Source organism: Alligator sinensis, unplaced genomic scaffold (assembly GCF_000455745.1).
Source record: "Alligator sinensis unplaced genomic scaffold, ASM45574v1 scaffold123_2, whole genome shotgun sequence".
Taxonomy (NCBI): Eukaryota; Metazoa; Chordata; order Crocodylia; family Alligatoridae; genus Alligator; species Alligator sinensis.
The window spans coordinates 3,245,776-3,268,790 of NW_005841917.1; the positions used below are offsets into that span (position 1 = coordinate 3,245,776).

Below are 23,015 nucleotides of genomic sequence, written 5' to 3' on the forward strand. Positions count from 1 at the left end.
GGGAAAAATCAAATGATTCCTTCATCCAAAACAGATTTTTACCCTTGAGTAAAAAGGAATAATTTGAAATGTTTTATGTATCTGAAACAAAGTTATTCATTTAGCTTTGGATTATTTAGCTTATTTGTTTAATCATTGTTTAATTGGGACTTCTTCAGAATGAAAGCCTACGTTTGAAAGGAAAGGCCAAAATATTTTATTTAAAAAATATCAGAATAAAATGTTTTGACTGTGCTGAATTTCCTCTTCCTACCTTTTTTGGATGAAATAAATAGCAGAAATCATTTTTCTATCACTCCAAAACTACATTTTCAACAATTTATTTTTAGTTGCAGAAAAATTTTGCCAGCTCCAGCCTTGAGGTATACCTTTGCTTCAGTAGACACCATCATAGGCATGTGTGTGGTGTTCTGTTCTCGCCAACCCATGCCATTCTCACCCTCCTCCAGCTAGTGCCTTTTCCACCCTTTTCTTATTGACCTCTCAATATCTTGTGCAAAATGCAAATGTGATGATACAACTTCACAGATCTTTCTAAAAAAGAAAAAATGAAGTAATCTTTGCTTTAGATTTCATTTTATTGGTCATCTTTTATGAACAAATTACGAAATATACTTCATTCACAAATTGGAAATATTTACAGTCTCTTTACAACAAGGCATTGTTGAGGTTTTGATTTATGGCATTCTTAAAACATTCTGTCTTTCAAAACAAAGACATCAGTGTTGTTTTCAGCACGCCCATCATTTGTTCATTTGTACTCTGCATGTGAAATGCAAGCTTTTTAAAGTCCAATTTGCACTTTCTTCATGAGACAATCTGCTGGTTAATCTCTCTTCTTTTTAATGATTTTATAAAGTCTACTTTAGAAGAGCCTGAAAAGTCTGTTTCAAATGCTATCACAATTCTGGAAAGTTGATCAGACCAAAAAAGGTGGGGGAGGAGGGTTATAAGGGGAATGAATAAATATTGTATATCAGCAAAGTACTTAGGAAGGAATTTAGTACACGCTTCTAAATGGAATTCCAACTGTGCTGTTCTGCACTTGTGAAATTTTAGCAATAAAAGCCAAGATTGTTTCAGTTTCACATCAGTCTCTTGGTGGCTATCTATTTATATTTTTTTCCTGAAGAAAATCTCAAAACGTTTTGTTCCTTGAACTTTTAAATCTCTTAGTACACTTTTCCATTATAAATCAGTTGTGGGCCTCCATTGCTTAGGTTGTCCGTCATTTCCTGTAACAAGAAGGAAGAACATTGATTGAAATTAAAATTATTTGTACAGCTTGAAAAGTGTTTAGTTACTGGTGTTAGATAGCTTACAAAGAAACTTAATTTAATTCCTGCATTTGTAAATCACATTATAAAGTGGAAAAAAACCCATAGTTTATGTCAATTACGTTCCTATGAAAGATGCTAGCCTGAGTCCTGTAAATGGCCATTTTCTACCTACAGAATTAAAGATACAGCCCAGATGGCAGCAGTGCAGATTTCTTCATGCTGCCTTTTCAATAGACTTTAGTTCCACATAGATGGTAATCTAACCAGGAGTGAAATAGTGCTACATTGTCTAGGTCCATTTGACCCTTGGCTTCTCTGTTGAGATATCAAAAGGATGCTAGTGAATGCTATCTGTACTAGATTTTTGTAATGTAAAGCTAAATCCAAATAGGGACTTAAGTGTTAAAATAGAACTTAGGTAGAGTTTAGGTAACTAAGTTCATGTCTCAATGGCAAGCATCCTATGGCAGATAGTAGTGCCTTCAAGCATGCTGTACTGCTCCACACAAGTTGCCTCCATAGCTGCATTTACATGGTGCTACACAGGAACTAATTAGTATGGTAGTGGGCTAATTTGGCCCTATTATTTAGTCATTAGCCCTGAAGTGCTGCACGAACACTTGGGCAGAGCTGTGCAGTACAGATAAGGGTGCTGTCATTGCATACATTTCCCATGTCCACAAACCCTAAATTCCCAAGCTTTAATCCTAATCTTGCTAGGCACCTCCATGTGTGACCTGAAAGTTCTCAAAGAGAAAAAAATATCTTTATACACGCCCAGACGTTCCCCAGTCTCAGGAGTTCCCCAGTCTCAGGAGTCCAGTGCTTAGCTCATGTATAAGCTAATCAGGAACTAGATGCCACACCACTTTCCCTGCTTCAGGGGCCTGATTCATTAGGTATGCTCAAAGCAAGTCCAGCACACACCGACAACATTTGGCCACTCAGATGATTCAGTCATAACTATTTTCTTTTAAAATGCACCAGGAGGAGGTATAGCCTGTGCCCATATTTTACATAATAACCTAATAGCTAAAGTACTTGCCCAGGAAGTAGGAAACCCAAATATCTTTCTCTGCTTGAAGGAGTTCAAACCCACAGTTCTCACTTCCTGGCTAATGATCTTATCTATGGGCTTGGATGGGTAGAGTGAAGTGAGAGTAGAAGCTGTGCCACTGTGCAAAAAGAAATGGAAGATACATAGGGCCTGAAAGAAGTCATTTGAATCTGTATTCTAGTGGTTATGACTGTCACCAGAAAGCAGCCGGAGTCCTAGGTTCTGGACTTTGCTTCCAGGGGCTGTTTATACATTTTATATTAAATAATCATTAGATGAAAGAGCAGAAGTAGTTTGGGAGCAGGGACCAGAACTCAGGACTTCCCTGTCCCACCTGACAACTACATCATTAGGATAGAGTCATGTTTCCTCTTGTATGCTTTCTTTCTGGCCCCATGCCTCTTGCGTTACTTTCTGCTCAGTGATCCAGCTTCAAGAGGAAGGCAATAGACTGCCTCCAGCCAACCTAGCCTATAGCTTTGTGGTTAGGACACTCTCTTGGAAGGTAGAAATGTGGGTTTGAATATTCTGTCTGAGGGCAGCCCTGGAGCTGGGTGTCTCATGGTTTGAGCAACTTTTCTAACCAGTAGGGGCTTATTAGAGAATATGCTTTTGCCATTGTGAAATCTGGTCCAGGATGTACCTTCCTGAAGTTCTGAGTCTGGTGCTTAATCCCTAGGAAATAGAGTAGGTGTTCAATCACACTCTGCATTCAGCAGTTTCTGTTCTCTAGCTCTAGGTGGCTCCCTGCTCATTATGCTAGCTGTTTTGAGATGATTTAACTCTTCCCCGTGTACCTTATGCCTGACTCTGGGCTCTGGATTCCATTCTGTGGGTCTAACAGTTACGCATCGGAGCATCTAATTTGTAGGTGCCTTTATTTGATATTGTCTATAGATACCAGTCTGCTGTGAAAGGGACTGAGAACACCAAAGTCATTTAACGTTAATCAACAAACCACCACCAGATGATAGTCAGGTGCTGTCAACTGGGCTTTGCATGAGCTAGTGATGAAGAAATGAAGGCCTTTCTTTTCTAGTTCTGTCATTTAGATTTTCTGTAGATTTTTTTCTCTTTGAATCATTAATAAATGCAGAATGAAACACGTACAAATATCATGCTTTCTGCCATTCCTATTCTTAACAGGATAACAGTACATTAAAAAATGGAGTTGAATTTAAGACATGAAGAAACATATAAGATAGGAAACAGTGTGAGTCAATGGTGAATATATCCAAACAGGAACATTTGGATGCCTGCAAATAGGGTGAATATTTTAAATACTCAGTTTACTTCCAAATTGTAATCTGTCCAGGTAGAATTTGGTACTACCTGGAATTACTATTCCTGAATGAGGTACTTCTTGGAGTGACATTACAGCGTCAGCCAACATTGATTAGCTGAAACTATGATTCCCTCAAATAGACACCCCTTAGAAGTGGGACTTCCTAAAGTGACATAAAAAATGGTAGCTCCCTAGATTTCAGCGTACCTTGGAGGTAACTCTGGTGTCGGGGGAACCACCGGGCAGCTGGGCAGGTCGGTTATTTCAATACCCCTCATTCTCTAATATAAATATAACAGTTATACAATAAATATAGCACAAACATATGCACATACAGTACATGTCTACATTACTGTATATGAGTATAAGTATAAAAATATTATTATATATACACTCCCAATGAAAACCTATTTTCTGTTAGTTAGGGTCTAATTTATTTATTTTAAAATTATTTTTAAAAGGTATGTCCTAGGTTAATGTACTGTGAGAGATATATCCTCTCAGACCTGGTCTTTTTCCACTCCCTTCTGTGTTTCTGTCTCACATGGGTCTCATCTTTGTCCTCTTCTCACTGCTGATGTAAGATGTTCCTCCTTTTCAGCCCCTACTGTCTGGAATAGTCTTCCTGTATCTATCTACCTCATTGACTCTCTATCTCATTTCAAATTTCAGCTCAACATGTATCTTTTGTCTTTCATTTCTATGCATTATTTTAATATTATACCTACATTATTCATGTTTCTTAAACAAATTTGGTGTAAGATACAATATAAAATAAAGGCATATGGTAGAAATACTGCATTTGATATTTTTATCAGAACCTTTAGGAAGTGTAATTGAACTTTTCTACAATCAAAATTCTAAAAAATAATGAAGCCAATCCTGTTAAGGTAATATCAGACTGCAGCAGTTTTCTCTTGTGATATTCCCTTGAAATAAAAATGCAGCATTTTATTTTAAGTACAGTAATAGTTCCTTAAAGTTTCTAGTGGAGTAGTGGCTGTTGTTCTGCCTGGGGTCTAATCTCAATTAACACACTCCATTAAGCGAGTAATACAGGCTGCAAACTAGTAATCAATCATTTTCCTTATTATCCTATCATTGCTACATCATATTTTATCAGAGAATCTTAAAACACTTTACATATATGAGTTAATTGATGCTTATAACACCCCTTTATAGGGGCTTGTAAATATGATACAGATGATTGAAGTGAAGCATAGGATAGATTTCGCCAGGATCTTGTAGTGAATCAGTTGTACAGATATGGATAAAATCTACCATCCCAGAATCCTGATTCCATGCTCTAATAATTGCTAAAGACTATACCTCTGCAACGAAAGGTACAAGACATCCTGCCCTTATTGGAGACCCAAGGTGTGAATGAGTGCTTTGACTGGGTAATAATCAGATTCCGTACCAAACAATAGGGCTGTTGAAACTTTGCTGTTTGCTGTCTGTTTCATTTCAATGCTGTTTCAACTCATTTCGAGCTTGAAACAGTGAAATTGAAACAAAACGAATGGCTTTGAAACAGCCTTGAAATGAAACGAGGCCAGTTGAAACATTTTGAAACTTTTTAAATGTTTCAAATTTTGAAGCAGCCCAGTAGTGGGAGGCAGGGGAGAGCCAGGGCTGCACTCCGAGTGGCTCTGCAGCCCAATGTGGCTCAGCCCCATGGGGAGTGCATCCCTGGTTCTCCCCGCCCTCAGATTGGCTCTGGTATAGGGCCTGGGGAAAATCAGCTCGTGCAGGGACCCGCTGCCGCCCCGATTCCAAAGTGGGGGCTGGTCCCCGCACAAGCTGATTTGCCCCGGGCCCCACACCCTCCTCTGATTGGCTCTGGTGCTGGACCCAACTCCACTGCCTTGGGATCGGGTCTCTGCATGAACTGATTTGCCCCAGGCCTCTCACCAGAGCCAATCCAAGGAGGGTGCAGGGCCCAGGGCAAATAAGCCCTGATCCCAGGGTGGGGGCAGGTCCCCGCACAAGTTGATTTGACCCAGGCCCGCCTGTCAATGGCCCCAGGCAGCAGCACCAGCCTCCTGTGGTCCAGGAGGCAGATCAGGGCCCACACCCCTGGAAGCAGTCTGGCACCGCCCCCACAGCCCTCCAGGGGATGTGGACGAGCCACCAATCTGCCTGTCAAATGACAGGAGGCTGGTGCTGCCAGCTGGATGCAGCCTGTGCCAGGAAGATCGGTGCTGACGCTGGCCCCAGCCGGCAGCACCAGCCTCCTGTCATCCAGCAGGCAGACTGGGGGCTCCCCCACACTCCTGGGAGAGCTGCAGGGGCTTTGCCAGACAGCTCCTGGGGGTGAAGGCTCCTGACCTGCCTGCTGGATGAAACACTGTTTTGTTGAAACGTCAGAACGGAAGTCGAAGCAGAACGATGCTGTTTTGCACAGCCCTACCAAACAGCAATAGGATTGTAAGAATCCTTTTTGCTAACATCTTCAGACTTGGGTGCTAGATTTAAGCATGTAAATCCATATTTAGGCACCTTAACCAGTGGAGGCTCTCAGCACTCAGTGTTTCTGAAGGGGAGTCATCTATATGTAGATATCTAACTATGAATTTATGTGCTTAACTTTACTCATGAATGTTTAAATATTGTTTTTGTGTTTAAGGTACTGACTTCATCAACTGAGTACTAATGGAGAGGAAGACATTTATTAAACCCTGGAAATATGCACTGCTGTGGCTACAGGAAGCTTTTTCCCCCCAGTACAATACATAATCATCCATATTAATAAGGTTTTTAAATTATTTATGAAGTGCTATATTTAGTAGCTAAGCCTTTGAATAACTATGCAATGGAATTATGTTGAGAATGGATGTATTTCACTGAAATGGATGTAGTACAAAGATACAGTACCTAAAAATAACTCCATATGATAAAACAGAATAAAGCTTATACAGAAGGGCAGCATTTCATTTCCCTGAAGCTCTTCCTCATATAAAGCCAAAAATTGAATTCACCTATTGCCAATTGCACATTAACACATACAGTACCTTTGTAAGAAAAGCACCACTGATAAAGAAAGGCACACAACTCACTTTCTCTGCCATTTCATGGGAGTGATGCAGTGAATGTTCTCTTTCTGAGAACATTCTCCTTTGTTCATAGCTGGCTAGCCGACAAGTGAGCCATGAAGAAAGGGTGCAGCCACCAATTCCAATGCATGCAAGAGACATGGAGGTAAGATGCAAAGAATAGAGAGCAGAGGACTTCTTTGTGAGAGCACGAAGGAATTGGAAATTCAGTATTCCTCCAATTAGTCCACAGATGCAACAGGCTGAAAAAAGTATCATCTGTTAGAAGAACAAAAGAGGTTATGTCACAATGAGATTCTTCAGAAACTGATCAAACAGACAACGCTCCCCCTCCCCCCACCCCATTAAAAGTAGCAGACCCCTTTAAAAGTAGCAAATAATGATGCTTAGTGCTTCTACACCATGCATATTTCAAGGGTCAGAAATCACTGGAAATTAGTGGACATTAATTTCTAGCCTCCCTTCCAACTCTTATGTAATAAAGTATCATTCATAATCCACATTTTACAATTATGGCACCACAAGGTAAAGTGAAAAACTGAGCTAGGACTCCTGATGTTCAGTTCTATATTCAGAACTCTGAAATACAATGTTATAAATCTAGACTAAGTTACATCCATTTTATATTGCTAAAGTGTTATGAGATTGGATTCAGGCTTATGTTTTGCACTATTTATTTTTACTCCTTGTATGTCTACATGAGATGGTGCATTGCTGTAGCGACAAGATACAGCAACATAGCTAGTTGCTATGGCAACATAGCATCAGTGGGCACTAACTGTGATGCTGCCACTACTGTGCAGTAGGGTCAGAAACAATCCGTGCGCTGCCAGGACTGTGCAGTACCAACTGCGCAGTGGGGTTCAGTGCACCCCCTGAGTGTGGTTCTTTTCATTTGTTTGTGTTGAATCTCTTCTAGTAGTGGGTACCATCCAGCCAGCATGCCTTTTCTAAGCTCTGTAAGTTATTTCAAAGTTTGATTCTGGTCTCCTGATTTTTGCTGCTTGTTGGAAGTTTTGTGAAGTCTTCGCATGTGATCCTGGTTAACTTTACACCAGTAATAACCCTAACAATCAAAGCAATGAAGCAGCTGTACAGGAGACAGTGAAGTACCTTTTTCCAGCTGGTAAAAAAAAAAAACTTCTGGGAATAGAGAAGTAAACTGAGTGAACTGAGCTACAATTGACAGGAAGTGTGACTGTTTTGAGACCATTTCACAATAGTGATGAAAGGAATTTGTGGAGCCTGTGGAAATATTCCATAGAGCACCAGTAGCCAATGGACCACTATTATGTGGCAATGGGATAGAATGTGGTTCTCAAACTATAGCTCATGGTTCATTGATGAGGGTTTACATATTGTGACTGCTAGAATTGACAGAGGAAAGGAGGAATATATAGTTTGGAAGTGGTGGAGATGTTCTATAAAATAAAATGGTCCAAACATTTAAAAAATGTAACTGGTATAACTGGGAGTTCGAGTGTTTGTTGACTCACAAAAGTAAACTTAGATTGATTTTTCCCTCACTCACATTAGTTTTATAAAACTAGTCCCACTGAATTAACTAGAGTTGCAATATATTCTTGGGTAGATCAGAGGAAAATCATGTCCATATTTTTAACCTATAGATCAAATATTTCTGCAGTTGCCATTTTAGCAGTTACATCATTTTTCTGCAGTCAGAAAAATGACTGTACTTCAGAATCTTATAAGAAACAGAAAACATCTGTAATGATTTTAGAACTGGTTTGGTCATTACCCAGAAAACCTCATATTAAAAACAATACTCAGCTAATTCTGCCATCTGACTGAGCCAGAAACTCTGGGCCCCAATCCTTCCTACACTTCACAAGGCTGACTAGAAAGGACACAAATCAAACTCCCAATAAAATTATCAGCAATCTTCACTGATTTTTAACAGGAGTTAGATTAAGTTTTTAATCCTTAGAGGGATTAATCTGAGTCATTGATGGGTAAGACTTGTATACATTTCAATATGTTCTTACTTTGCTATGTTAACTGAAGGGTTGATTTGGTATTTTTTTTCTGACTGGATGTTTAATTTATTTATTTGTTACTCTTTATCAGCAACATTTGGACAAAACTTTTCTAAGGTAGAAGAGTTCAAGTTACGTAAGCTTGCATTTCAAGTATTGATTCATCATACAAGTAGAACAAAAACTTACAACAAGTCCGGTTTTTTTTTTGGCGCACAATATTCCACATATGCCACAAAGCAGAAACTGCAAAGGAAAAAAATAGCAATTATTTCATTGTCTAAGGTCTGTAGTGTAAATCTTGCTCTGTTACTGTAATGGTGACCATGACCATCTGTTACGCAATCATTCTGTCAACATTTTATTACAATCCTATTTCAGGAAGTTATAACTCAGCCATAAACATATTTATCTGGAAAGAACTGATATGAGAAGTCAGCCTGAGGCTGATTACTCAGAAAAATAGCAACAATTAAAGAATGTGTGTTTTTCATCTGTGAGGCAAACAGTGTGTCAGAACCAATTTTAGCAGTGCAAGACCCCTATCTGTTGTATTGCTCAGAAAAGAAATTTAGCAAGTTGCATATTAAGTAATCATATATCCTGATACTTAATATGCACTTAAAGCCCTGATCCTGCCAGATAATCCACTCAGCCTATTGGCTGCAGTGGAGTTCCACACAGAAACAAGGGTTCTCCTGTATGAATGAGATTACAGAATTTGGACCTAATATTTGAAAAAGTTACAATGAATTTGCAGCAGCAACTGCTTCCAGGCAGCTCTAACAAGCAGATTTCAACTATATAGATGTATGGCTGATCCTTTTATTACTACTTTCAGTGAACTGAGTGTTCAGAAATGAGTTACACTCACAAGGCCAGAACCTGGATTTGGTGAATGGTGAAAAAAAGTTCTGTGAACATTTAATTCCTGTTTTTGAATGAGTACATTTCAGCTGTCTGTGAACTTTTGGTTTTGGTGAATATCCTCTCTTGACCCTTGTGCTGAAGCTGGATAGCTTCAGGGAATCATTGAAAGGAAGAATCTTGAAGGAATTGTACTGATACTGCCTCTACATATGCCAACTGCCTATGTGAAAGGAGGCAGAAAGCCTTCTGCAAGTGTCCTTAACATCATCAGGACAGTTCTCCAAATATGCCTCGCTGGGGTCACTTGACCCCAGTTGTTTTTTCCTGCCTAGTGCAGTGAGACTGGACCTGATGATCTACACGGTCCCTTCCAGCCCCTAACAATCTATGAATCTATGAATCTATACCTGAACTGTTTTTTTCTTTGCAGTCACAAAAGCAGACCCTACATCCCATCATAGAAAATCAGAGGAAAGCAATGGACTTTTCAACTTTACTTTTGCACTACTGTAGGATTTTTTTCATAAAAGAACCACATTTGCCTTTTAATTGGGATGAACTCATCACTGGACAGATTCGGTTCTAACATAATAAGTGAAAACAATACTAACAGTAAGAGTTTTTTAAATTCTTATTGCGCATCCAGACGAGCACATGCATGGTTTGAGGTGCATCCGCACACGGCACATGTGCAACTGTGAGCTGCACTGCAAATTTGTAGTGCGGCACCAAAATTTGATACTGGGAACTCCTGGTATTTTAAAAAAATGTGCCAAAAAACAGCATGAGGCACACTCCTAGAGCATGTGCTGGAGCAACTGGATCCTGGATCCTCGAAGAAGATACTCTGGCTACCAGCCAAAGCGTCTTCCCTCCTCTTGGTCTGCCCTGGCTTCTCCAGAATGCTGGGAACTAGGAGAAGAGGGGAACAGGCAGTTTATCTGAGGTGGAATATTTTGCCCTGCACTACAGCACATGTACAAGGGCATGCGCAGCAGCAAACAGTATTGGCACAAATTTGTGCCACTACTTTTTATACCATTGCAAGCACATGCCCCTGCATGTGAGGACACAGCCTTAGTGTCTATAAAATGAATGCATCCTGCAGAACTTTTGCATTTGTAATACTTGTGTTGAGTATTAATATCTACAGCTGGAACACAAAAGATGAACATAGAAATCAAGACCACTAAGTCTTATACCACTAAGTCAGGTTCACTGTAGAGCTAGATACTGCATGTTATTTATAAGGATAAAGAGCAGACCATATGCTTCCTGTCAGTCAAATATGTAGGAATGAAAGGAAGATCTGGAGATGGGTTAGATAGCAGGACACTAAATATGTGCTCAGTTGAAGTCACTGGGTGAAAGGACTGCTACTATGCCCACTGTTTGAGACACAAATTATAGGACTATAGAAAGGCTTCATTACAGCCCTGAGGCCAACACCCCTCATCCCTTCCCACTGTGGGGGTGGATAAATGTGTTATATGACTTGTGATATTAATGAGTTCATTCCATGTCTGTGTCATATACTCATAGAACTACATCACAGGCATGAGGCTTAATTCTCTAATGCTCATGAATCATACTGAGATCTTTTGATGAAAACACTTGGTCATAGCAAAGTATTGTTATTTTTGCAAGTTTAGATTGTTGTATATCAACCTTAGCATGCTTGCAGAAAAATGGATTTACCAATTGTTAGAATGATTATTTAGTCATTATGATAGTCAATATTACTACTGAAAGCAATGGAATGATTTGGGCTAATGTCTCATGCCACCAAACTCCCTGGCAGTGCTTTGAAAAGGTAGGGGAAAGTACAGTACAGTTTCCTGGAACTGCAGAGAATCTTGGTCCAGTGGTACTAGTACAAATGCACAGCATGAAAGGAATAGAAGGACGTTGAAATCCTACTAAGACATCCTTAACTTTATCTAGCCCTAAAAAGAACTAAACTTTAGAGTGGATAGAATATTACTGGAGGGATTATTTTGTTGGCAAACCAGACCCATAGAACTGCATCTGCAACGTAGGATGATGACACCTCTTATACATTTTTGTTTTTTTCTTTTTCTTTCTGAGGATTCAATATTGCTGACAATTTTTCACAGTGGGTGAGAGAAGCAGAGAGACACCTATGCTAGATGAAAGGCAGATGCAAAGTTCACTTTTGAAATAACTCTTGGAGGGTTTTTTGGGACAGGAGTTTGGTTTGTCATCTCAGTTTTGAACTCTTGGCCCACATCCAGATGAGAGTGGTACCCCTTCTCTGCCATTTGGGCAGTATCGCCTGGAAGATGTGATCATTGTGGTGGCCCACTTAGAACTGTCAAAGCGTGTCCTGCTTGCCCCAAATGGCCACAGGTTAGCCACCTTGTCTGCCCTCCAGCTGGGTCCCTGTTGCTGGCCCTGGGCAGGCTCCTCTGTCCAGGTCCTGCCACTTGCCTCACCAGCAAGGATCCTGGTGTTCCCTGTTTAAAAACTGCAAATTATCTGATAAAAAACCCAGGTTCTCTCATTTAAAATCAATTTAAATCCATGTTCTTCAATTAAAATGAAACACCACTATATATATATATATAGAGAGAGAGAGAGAGAGAGAGAGAGAGAGAGATCTGTTTGGCAATGTTTTATTGATATATTTACAATTTAAACCCAATTTGGAAGCCCCCCAGTGCCTCTATCATCATAATAAAATACATTCTAAATATCGATATACTTTGGTGTTTGCTTTTGGTTTTTTATCATATAAAAATCAGAGCTGCCCCTGTCCCTGCCCCCTTAGCTCACCAAGATGTGGAACAGCTCCAGCGGTACCTGCAGCTGTTTTTTGATGCTGAGCAGCACTGATATGCCAGTGCCCTGCCCCTGTCCCTCACTCCCAACCCACAACTCAACCAGTGCCCCTCACTCCTGACCCATACCCTCTGTCTGCCCCCCATTCTCTCCCTTCCAGCAGCAGCTTCACCCCAGCACCAGGATATGGGTCCAGCTGCAGCTGTCCCACCAGCTGCTTTGTGGCTCAGCACTGCCAGCCCTTACTGTTGTTCTCTTTGCACCTATGCCCAGGCCCCAGTTATCCCCATACCGTTTGTGGGAAGCCCTTGACTGGGACTCAGGTACTTGGCTAGGCAAGTCCCTTCCCTTCCAGGCTGGCCTTCTCCTGCAGAGGCTGCTTTAGGGGGGCAGTAGGGCTCCAAGCCCAGGTCTGGTGGCCTCTCCTACCTGTCTCCCACCCCCATCTCCTGCCACCATCTCTCTCTGTCTCACACACACAGCCCTGCTGCCATCCGTGGCCCATTACATACACCCATAGACCCTGCTGCCACCTCAATCACCCCCTGCCCATCACCCATGCCCTGATGCCACTTCTATCCCCCCCTCACCGCTCCAGCCCATCACACCTCACAAGTGGCTCCTGGGACCAAGAGCATCCCCAGGCCAAGGCTGCATTTCCTATCAGTGTTGTGGGCACTGTGCAGGGTTGCAGTGCAGCAGTTGTCCCTGCAGCTGGGGCTCCCTCCAGCAGGACCCAGCCCATCTGGCAGGTCAGCATGCAGGGTGTGAGATTTGTGGAGGGATGTGGAGTTTGGGGGGTGGGGAAGGGGTATGGCAGTGTAAGTGTGGGGTTTTTGGGGGATGTGGTGTTTGTCAGGGGTTTTAGGTGGGTATGGGGTGGGTGTGGGACTTGGGGAGGTGTGAGGGTGTTGGGCTTGTGGATGGATTGTGGGGGGGTATGTGGATGGGGTGGAGATTTGTGGGGTCATTTGTAGGGGTGTGGTTTGTGGGGTTCTGGGGTTTGCAGGTGGACTCTAAGGGCATTTGTGGGTATGTGGTGGGGTCGGGTTTATAGGTGTATTGTGGGAGGTTTGTGGGGGTTGTTCTGGGTGTAGGGTTTGTGGGGGGTGCTGCCGCATGCCCGCCAGCCCCCCACCACACACTGGCCTGGTCCTGTTTGAAGGCTCACACCAGTGGGTTGAGCCAACCCCATGTGTTATGTGTAGCCTCCGGGTCTCAAGAGGTGCCATGTTCCACTGGGGTCTTCTTCCTGCAGTGGGCCATGAGTACCCAGAGGGTCCACTGCTGGCTGCTCAGTCTCCCCACCCCCACAGTCCTCCCCATCCCCACATAGTCCCCCTACCCCCCAAGTCCCTGCTTACTGGCGATAGAGCCTGGGTCCCAGCCAGCTCCGAGCCACTGCTGCCAATCATGCCCTGCTTCTATTTCCTCCAGCACACTGAAATAGCATTCTGGAGCAGGGGCATGTGGCGGGCATAGAGATGCTCTGGCCAGGTGATAGAGCATCTCTTTGGAGGACCCAGCCACCAGTTGCTTCGGGGCACACTCCAGGAGTCCACCCTGCGCCACATTTTTCTTGCATGTTTTCTTTTGATACCAGGATTTCTCGGTATCAAACGTAAAGTCCGCATTACATATTTGCAACATGGGGAACATTTTTTATTTTCATGGCATGCCTCCTGCAGCATCTCAGACTGCTCTGAGATACTGCAACAGACACTGCAACTGCTCACTCATGTGGATGCAGCCCTAGGTTTCACAATCCTGGCACCCAGAATGCAACATGATCCACCATGTGTCCATCCCTTGCTCTCCTCTAAGGTTTCTTCTTAACTTGGATATTTAATCTAGTCTAAACGTGATTCTTACCTATTGAGCTACTGAGACTAGGCATCACACTGAGCATCAAGGCTAAGTACAGACAAGGCTGAGGCTGAATAGATTTAACCTTTGCAGGTTAGGTTAACCTGTGTAGATTGAACTGATAAGCAAGTGAACAAACATTCACTTTTGATTCTAGAAATGCAGCCACATATGCCTGCAGTGGCCCAGGCCAGAAGCTGGGGGGCGCTAGAGCACACCTCCTTGCTCTGCTGGAGCAGACAGCTTGGGACAAGACTAGTCCACCCACCTTGTGGTTAGCGTTGGTGCAGACATTCATTTGTCTTTCTCTTTTTTTAATCTAGTGTTTTATATATCATGTTTTGCTGTAATATCTAAGCTCCTTAGAGTGATAAAATGAATCATATCTCCAAATATCTCAATCTAAGAGTCAGGACAATACTTTTCATAGGGAATAAGTGAAACAAACCAGCCTGAAAAAATGGCCTGATCCAGATCCATGAGGGAGGCCCCTTCAGTTGGGGCTTCAAACAGTACTGTTGGACTTCTATTTCCTTTTGTACTTCCAAGTGGCAGTTTTCTAGGTACATAAGTGGTGCTTTTGGCACTTACAGATAGCAATTCTAGCAATTCTGCATGGTGTCTAGGCCCACATCACCCAGAAAGGGTTGGACTCTCTCTGACTTCCCAGGGCTATATATAGGAAGTTATAGGACTATAACTACTACACCACAGGCTAAGGATTCTCTCCAGTGTCCTCTACTACAGTGCTTCTCAAACTATCTGATGTGGCAGACCGGCAATTTTTTTTCCAGTGGGCCAGGGACCGGTGCCCGGTTCAGCCGGTGGCAGCAACTGCATGTAACAGCGCTACACAAATGCGTGACCGGCTGTTTCTTTCTCTTTCCTCACCTCGCACGACGTGACGTCACCTGGAGTGTTGGAACGTATGAACTGGGGTGCTGTGACATATCAATGTTATGCTTCTGAAAATATATTTCTTTCTTTCCTGGCAGCTCGCTGCGGACCGGTGACTGGTGGCTCGCGGACCGGCACCGGTCCACGGACCACCACTTTGAGAAGCACTGCTCTACTACACCCAGAACTCTTTCCAGTAGTTCTTTTGAGTCTGGCCCCCTAGACATCCAAGAAAGAAATGGAGTTAGGAAGAAGGAAGCAAGGGAGCTGCAGGGTGGGTGGCTGAGTAAGATGACTGCTGATGTGGATGGGAGTAAGTCCTTGGTTCTATCTTAGAAACTTCCCAATGCTTTTCATCTCTTTTTTCAAATGACTAGTAAATTCAAGGGGCAGTCAGTCAGTCAGTATGTGCATAATTGTGATAGTTTCCTCAGTGGTCACGTGGAGTTCCCATAGTCCATCACTGAACTTAGTCAGCGGGCAGTCATCGACAATATGTGACCCGGTGTGTGTTTGCTACAGCACAGCCTGGTCATAAAAACCCCAATGGTGGAAGTTGGCAGTGGTTCCACTTCAAAGAGAAGCATTAGAGAAAAGACAGGGTAGTGCATGATCTGTGGTGTACTGATTAGCATGCTATGCAGAGGTGCAGGTTCAAATCATTTCTGGGTGAGAGGGGCCCAGAAGCTGTCTCTGGCTTCCTGCACAAGTGCCCTAACCATTCTAAACATGCTGGGGCTAAAATGTGCTTCTCCTTGTGCACTCCCACCTTTTCAGTCTTAGGTTCAGGTATATGGGTATATGCCCAGTGTGCAGCCTATTGAGCAGCCTGTTGAGCTCAGTTTACAGGTAGGTATACACTTAACATATGCACTTAACATGTATGCACACACACTTAACAATGGAGGCACTGCCTAACATGACCAGTCATGTGGCTAAAAATCTGCCATTTAGGTGCACAAAGGGAAATACAATTCTGTCCCTTGATTGAATCTGAAATGTATATATGTATAACTCAAGAGATGCAAAAAATATCCAACAAGTCAAGATATCACCCCACAATCTGCAGATATCACTGCTTGCTAACATTGTCAAATAAATGTTAAGGTTAGAAAATAATCGATCAAGTTAAATTACAAAAAAATGTCATACTGTGCATATGCCTGGTATAACACAGTCTCAACTATTTGCCTAACATTTTATTTCAAGCCTCACAGAAGGATGGTTTTGTGGATTGTTAGTTTATATTTCTAGACTGATCCAGGAAAGACATTTCCAAAAGCAAAAAGATCAATTAGAATTTTAATCCCTTGCAGAATCAATTGGACACAAGTACCTAACTCTCATTCGTACCTTTTGAAAATTCCCCTTTTGCTGATTCTTGGAACCAAGAGCCAGAAAGGGAGGCTGTTTATTTTGAATATGCTCCAATGATTTAGCTGCTTTATATTAGATCTGGGCCTAAAATAAAACATCATAAACACACTGATTTTTTGGATAAGAAACTGAAATCTAGCTCCAGATCAAAATTCTGCAGCATAGGTCTATTTGTATCTTATACTCTCTTAAACAAAGAACTTGCTTTGTTTACTTTTCCTTGAGAAAGGGGATTATTTTGCTTACAGTCTTTGAACTAGGGATCCAACTTTAGTTATATTCACTAAGAAGAAAGGAATTGTTTATTTCCTCTTTCCAGAAGGAATGGGAACTGCTTTGTCTTGTTATATTAAATCCAAGAGACCTTTCTTTGTTTTATTATAAGGAAACAAAAACAAGGGTGAGTATAATTCCTTTGAGAATATGAAAGCTGTCTGCTGTAATTTATTTTTGGGGAGCCTGAACATTAAAGAAAACTTGTTAGACTGCTTGATGTCCATTTATTTTTCCTTATATACTGTATAGATGCCCACAATTAGGCACAACAGTCCACCCGCACAGAGACAAAGGCCTCACAGATATGCCTGACAATCTAGAGAAATAAAGCAGGGAAAAATAATCCAAACATAGAAACATATTTTACATTATTACAGGAAAATGCAAACACATTGTGCCTCATTCAAACAGCCTTCCACTTTTTAGGGGATGGAGCAACAAGCTAGGTAAAAATGTAGCAGCTCTACTCTAACTTAAAGTCACTTCCTGGAAACCCAAGGTTTGCACTGTGAATTACAATTACACAGATAAAAAGACTGGCTACTAGAAGCAATGCTAGAAACCTGAACTCAATAATGTATGAAAACATTCTGGTACTTAACTATCTTGACATTTTACCTCTGGGGAAAAAAGAGATAGAAGCTGCAGTTCCTAATGGGCGCACTGACCAATGAAGGTGTTGGAAGCTGCTAAGGCCTCTTGTTTAAAGTAGCATTTCATTACCATGGTAATACAAGCTAAGTGTTGGAACTGAAGAGCACAAATTCCACATGAGCATACAAGGAATAAACCAGAGGAAAAACAAACAGGAAAAGAGTGGCAGAGAGAGAAAAGGAAGGAAAGAATCCTGGTAGATAGGCTGACTATACAGAAAACAGAAGAAAAGACTAAAACCTCTCTAGAAAGTCAGAATGAGTCTTGGACTATCTCAGCAAAACATTGACTATGATGTGGAAGCTTTTCAAGGGAACAACAGCTAGTTAGGCACCAAACTCCTGCTAACTTGCATTTGCTAAGTTGCTTAGTTTCCATTTGTCTTTGTGCCTTCCCCATCAGAAGAGAAAAGAAAAAGCAAACCCTACCCAAAGCTCTTCTTCAGTTCTAGTAGTGCTTAACACATGATTTGCTTGGACTCGAAAAGGCTGGAACCTATAGAAAGACTCACCAGGCACGTCCAGATGAGTGCACACGTGTTTCCCCAGGGACAAATAGCAGTGGCCCACTGTGCCACTGTTACATGTCCCTGGGAAATGCCCGGCACACATGCTGTGGTGCATGGCAAGCTGCTGCCACGTACACTGCTCCACTTTTATTAGGTGTGGGTTTTTTTGACACCGGGATCTCCTGCACACTGCAAATTAGCAGTGTGGGGAATGCCTGCATGTGCGGTGTGTGCAGTATGCAGGTCTGTGGTACTACATACTGCATGTGTATGCTCTTCTGGATGCACCCACTGACAGTCTGTAGATCAGGTCTTAATGCTGAACAGCAGACACACTAGTTGGGACCAACCTTTTTAGCTGGTGTGCCACAAATTAACCCTGCCCAAATGCCACTCCCATCCCCTTCTCCTGCCTGATCAGACACTTTGCTCTCTACTTCCTGCCCTGTGCTCCCTGTATGATCTGCCACTCTTCTTTCTGCTTCCTGCCCCATTTGCTGCTTTGCTGAATTCTCCTTCCCCTACTTGCTGCATGCTGCATGCACACACACAAAGTCTGCCTGTGCCACTTGTGGCATGCATGCTGCAGGCTGGCTACCCCTGGTTTACACCATAGATATTGTTTTGCATTAGCTCCCAAATCATTTGAAACATGCAAACTTTTCTTATCCTTATCAGATATTAATAATATCAGATTATTTCCAGCATGTCAACTAAGGCCTAGCTCGGCAAACCATTGGGCAATTGTTTAAGTCCCTTGCTATTCATCAGGGTTTGGCTCTAGACATAAGCTGGAGTCCCATTGGAGTCTATATTATATGTAATTTCCTCCAGTGTAGGAGAAGGATCTGTTTTAAAATCTTTCTGGAGGGTCTGAGCATTACAGAAAACCTGTTAAATCTACAGAGACAGACTCTCATCACACAGATCCAAGGAAGCCAAGGAGAATCTGCCCCTTAGATTACCGTGTTCACTTAAAGGACTCCATCCTATTTCCATTTTGCTTACTGGAGTGTTGCCATTCATTTCACCAAGAGCAGGAGCAGGCTAGAAAGACACTCATGATGGAAATGTAATACACATGATTAAAGAATGTAGGTTCACATCTGCATTTTGTCTACATGATAAATGACACTGAATTTTTTTGAGTGTTCATCTGAAATAATCTTTTCATTTGACTATTCCAAAATAAACTTGGCAATTAGTCATCAATAACAACTAAAAGTAGCAAAATGTTCTTTCTTTGATTTCAGACCACCAACATTGCTTTTAATAATTCAAACTGATGCCTTACTCTGAGCTAGTTCCATGCTGACTAAGCTGCTTATTCTTAACCTTGGGGAAAAATTCCCAGTGATCATGTATTTGGGATGCCATCCTTGAACAAATTTCTAAGGCCAATGAAAATACAGGTTTCTAATGGAAAGGAAGATTGAATTGTGCAATAGTCACAAATGTTGAAATATTATCTATAGAGAGCCTTACAGAGGATGTACAACATTTAGGTATGTTTTGACATTTATCTTCATGAATGAGGAAACTATCATTCTCGAGTGGCATAACCAGAAGGGAGTCATTAAGTGTCTCTATCAGTGAAGATAAATGGCATGTTTGACTGAAGAGGTGTTCTTTTTACTCTCCTTATTTCTCTGTGTGATTATCTTTAATGATTCCTCATTGCACTACCTCAGTATAAACGATACTCAGGTTCATACATTCTCATATATTACAGTGATAAATATATTTTAATCTATATACACACAAATTTGAAGATTCTGTTTTAACAGCCAAATATATAACCACTTTTAAATATCTTATTCTTTAAGAAAAATTTTGGAACTATTATTGTTCAGATTTTTCTTGTGTACAGAATGATTCATATTACCTTTCTTGTGCCTGGGTATGAGCTGTTCAGTATGTTCATGCTATTCATTGAGCTGTTTCTATGGTAAGTCAGATAACTGAATTTGAATGGGGGTGTTTAGAAATCTGGCTTTATTTCCAGTCACTTGGAGAAACTAACTATAGCAGGTGAAGTAAAATATAACAAGTAAAGCAAATAGAAATAGATTCTAGAAATCAATGCCATATCAAGCATAATATTCAGAGTTTTTGATAACTTAGCAGCTACCACCTCTTTTAAACAAATCTGAACATAACAGTATATTTTTCATGTACTAGAATGAAACAAGTAAGCGTGTCCATGTACATCGGATAAATCAAATGTTTGGTCAGTGTTTTCATTTGGCTGTTTTTCTCTATCAATTCTCTTAGTTCAACTCTATTTTGAAAGTATGAGAACCAAACAGTTATAACTAAGCATCAAATTTAGATGTGTCATATATTTCCCCATATATTTTATCTATATGAATAGCTTATATAGATGCCTTCACATCCTTCTATTAAATCACTGTTGGCTATTCTGGTTTCTTGAGTGCAAAACACTCTGGTCCCAACTGAGCAAAGCATGCAAGCACATGTTTAACTTTAAATATGTTACTAACCCCATAAGTCCCTTGCTGACTATAAACCATGAACAAGAAAAAGCATTTTTTCTTTTAGCAAGAGGGTTGACATGATTCACAATATCATGTAGCTATAGACAGATGCAGTCTGCTTGATTTAAAATCTACTGACACCAGAACATTCAGAGTTAATGTTCCTAAAGTAATGTTATTGTCACCCATCTGTGAGTCTGGACTTCCTGATAAGTTCCACCTATGCAAATGAGTGGAGAGCTGGTTCTAAGGTCTTTTATTACATTTTTCAGGTAACATTACTACAGGAAATATTCTTAACTCTGCTTAACTCTGTTGTTCTACGTTGTGGTATTTCAGAGGAGTAGGTTCCATCTCCCTTTTATGTTCTTTTTTAAAGGAAAATCTTGATTAAGAACAGCAAATAAGAAAACCTTAAATGTATAGGCTACACCAGGGAACTGATGCTCTGATCCAGCCAAACTAGAGCAAGACCCAATAAGGAGCAAAGGTGGTTTTGTACCTGAGGTCAGCTCAGATCAGCTCAGCTCCCAGAGCAAACTTTCCTAAGGCTGCTTTAACCTGGGCCCAGTTATCAACAGCCCCAAGGACTGTTTCATCCACCTGGGATCTCTGGAGAGTAGTAGTACTCTGCCCTTCGCTCCCTCCTTCCCCCCCATCTTCTGCCTCATCCTGAGCAATTTCTCTGTGCCAGTTCTCTGCTGCTTGGCTACTTTCCCCTATGCCTGAAATCCGTGCAGGCCAGATTCAGGCTAGGAATATTTAGTAGGTTTTGAACTGTTAGAGTGGGACAACTAGGCTGCAGTGGTAGAAAGCCTCAGACTAAAGATTTCTACTTTTACATTTCAATTAAAGTTCAAATAAATACAGTCCTTTAGGCACTTCACCTTGCTCTTTGCATCCCCTCTTTGGCCCACCCTCAAATGTATGCTACTTGTCCTTGTTCTCAAGGCCCCACACAGTGCAGCTACACTCCCTGTATCAGCTCTTATTCATTTTTGAAAGGTTGACTTCTGCCTCAGATTGGGCCATTATTCCAACCCCCATACCCACTTACATGTTTTATCAAACAAGCATCTCTGTGCTTTCTCCTATACCTCATGCTTGTGAGGTGTATATCCATAAAGATACTTCATTTTGTCTGTCTTAAAACTGTCCTTTGGTGTGATACCTGGATAACACTTCAGCTGTTGATCCTGATGGATCATGGCCTATCAAAACCAATGACATCCACATTGTTTCATTGTTGCTTTCCACTCCCCTGTATGTCTGCATCCCTCTGTGATCTTTTGCTTTACACTTGAATTATAAGCTCTTCGGGAATGGGACCATCTAGCACAGTGGGTTCTCAGTGACTAGAGGCTTTACAAGCAATAACAAATGATAAGCAAAGGAGGCAGCAATGTGGGATGCAGACATTGTCATAAACTGTTATTCAATTGTAATAGCCTATTGCTCAGGCTGAAATCCTGGCCCCAATGAAATCAATGGGAGAATTCTCATTGACTTCAATGGAATCAGTTTTCCCTCTTTGAGCAATCTGCTCATTTTTCTTTGTCAGAAACGATCACAACCTCTGCTAAATGTACTGTTTTGGTAGCTCCCTTACCTGTTGTCCAATATATTGGCTTGTCTTATCTTGATTGTCTCATCTTAGACTGTACGTTCTCCAGACTAGGATTTGTCTTACTCTGTACAATGCCACAGATACTTGCAGGACTGTGTACATGATTTATTAATCATGACTGACAACGATAACAGTACATTAATCCTTTTATAAGACCTGTTCTGGAAAGTCACTTCTCTAGTGACAAATCAAAAGGGTTTTGGGGGGAGAGGGGGGAGACGGAGGTTTTTTGCTTTAGATATTTTACCAAGTGAAAAGCAAGCTAATCCTTTAGAAACAGAGTTGTTCAATCTTCATCAAATATCACTTAGGAGTTCAAAAAAATGCTCACTCATGTTTACATCTAGTTTTCTCTGTCTGCAAGCCTTTGCTTCCTCAGTTTATATACTAATTTGAAGAGGAACACTTAGGAAAAGAAAAAAAACGGATCAGAGAAAATTACAAAATGCTTTGAGATGTGAGGATTAAACTAAGCGGAGCTCTGGTGTGAACACAGCTGGATGTTAACTACATTCCCCAGGATTTTTCTTTTTCTGGCTGGATTCTCACTAGAAACTGGCTGCCCCAGTCACAAGAGAATCTCTCTTCCATGTCCTGTTTTCACAAAGGTGCTCAGGAAGTCAGGGGGTGGCTTTTATTCTTAACCAACCCCTCGATCTTCCTGCCCAGTGAAAGAGCCAGATGCTGCCTTCTTTTAAAACCAACCGACTGACTGACCAACCAGTCTCCTCACTGATTTCAAGATGACAAGTCCTGGCCTATCTTTCTCTCAGCAGAATGCACAAGGGACCCAGGAGCTCTTCAGCCCAGAGCTCAGGGGTTCACATCAACTCCACTGGCGTCCATGCAAGAAAAGAAAGGGGTGGGGAGGAGGAGAGGGGCCCCAGAAAAGGCAGGTGCTGCCCCATGCACATCCCACCAGCACAAAGCATCTCCCCCAACAGCATGCGGGGAGGGGGAGGGGG

General features: G+C 41.7%; 1 protein-coding gene across 1 annotated transcript in view; it reads right to left on the minus strand.

Moving 5' to 3' along the window:
• Positions 1-1,197: 1,197 nt before the first annotated feature.
• The window catches only part of TMEM196 (transmembrane protein 196), a 21,967-nt gene continuing 149 nt past the window's right edge, over positions 1,198-23,015 (minus strand). The window contains exons 2-6 of the mRNA XM_025198225.1: positions 10,054-10,127; positions 8,865-8,921; positions 6,637-6,936; positions 3,830-3,903; positions 1,198-1,235 (exon numbers count right to left, since the gene is read on the minus strand). Coding sequence (XP_025054010.1) covers positions 1,229-1,235; positions 3,830-3,903; positions 6,637-6,936; positions 8,865-8,921; positions 10,054-10,127 — 512 coding nt within the window. The 3' untranslated portion in view covers positions 1,198-1,228. The remainder of the gene's footprint in view (positions 1,236-3,829; positions 3,904-6,636; positions 6,937-8,864; positions 8,922-10,053; positions 10,128-23,015) is intronic.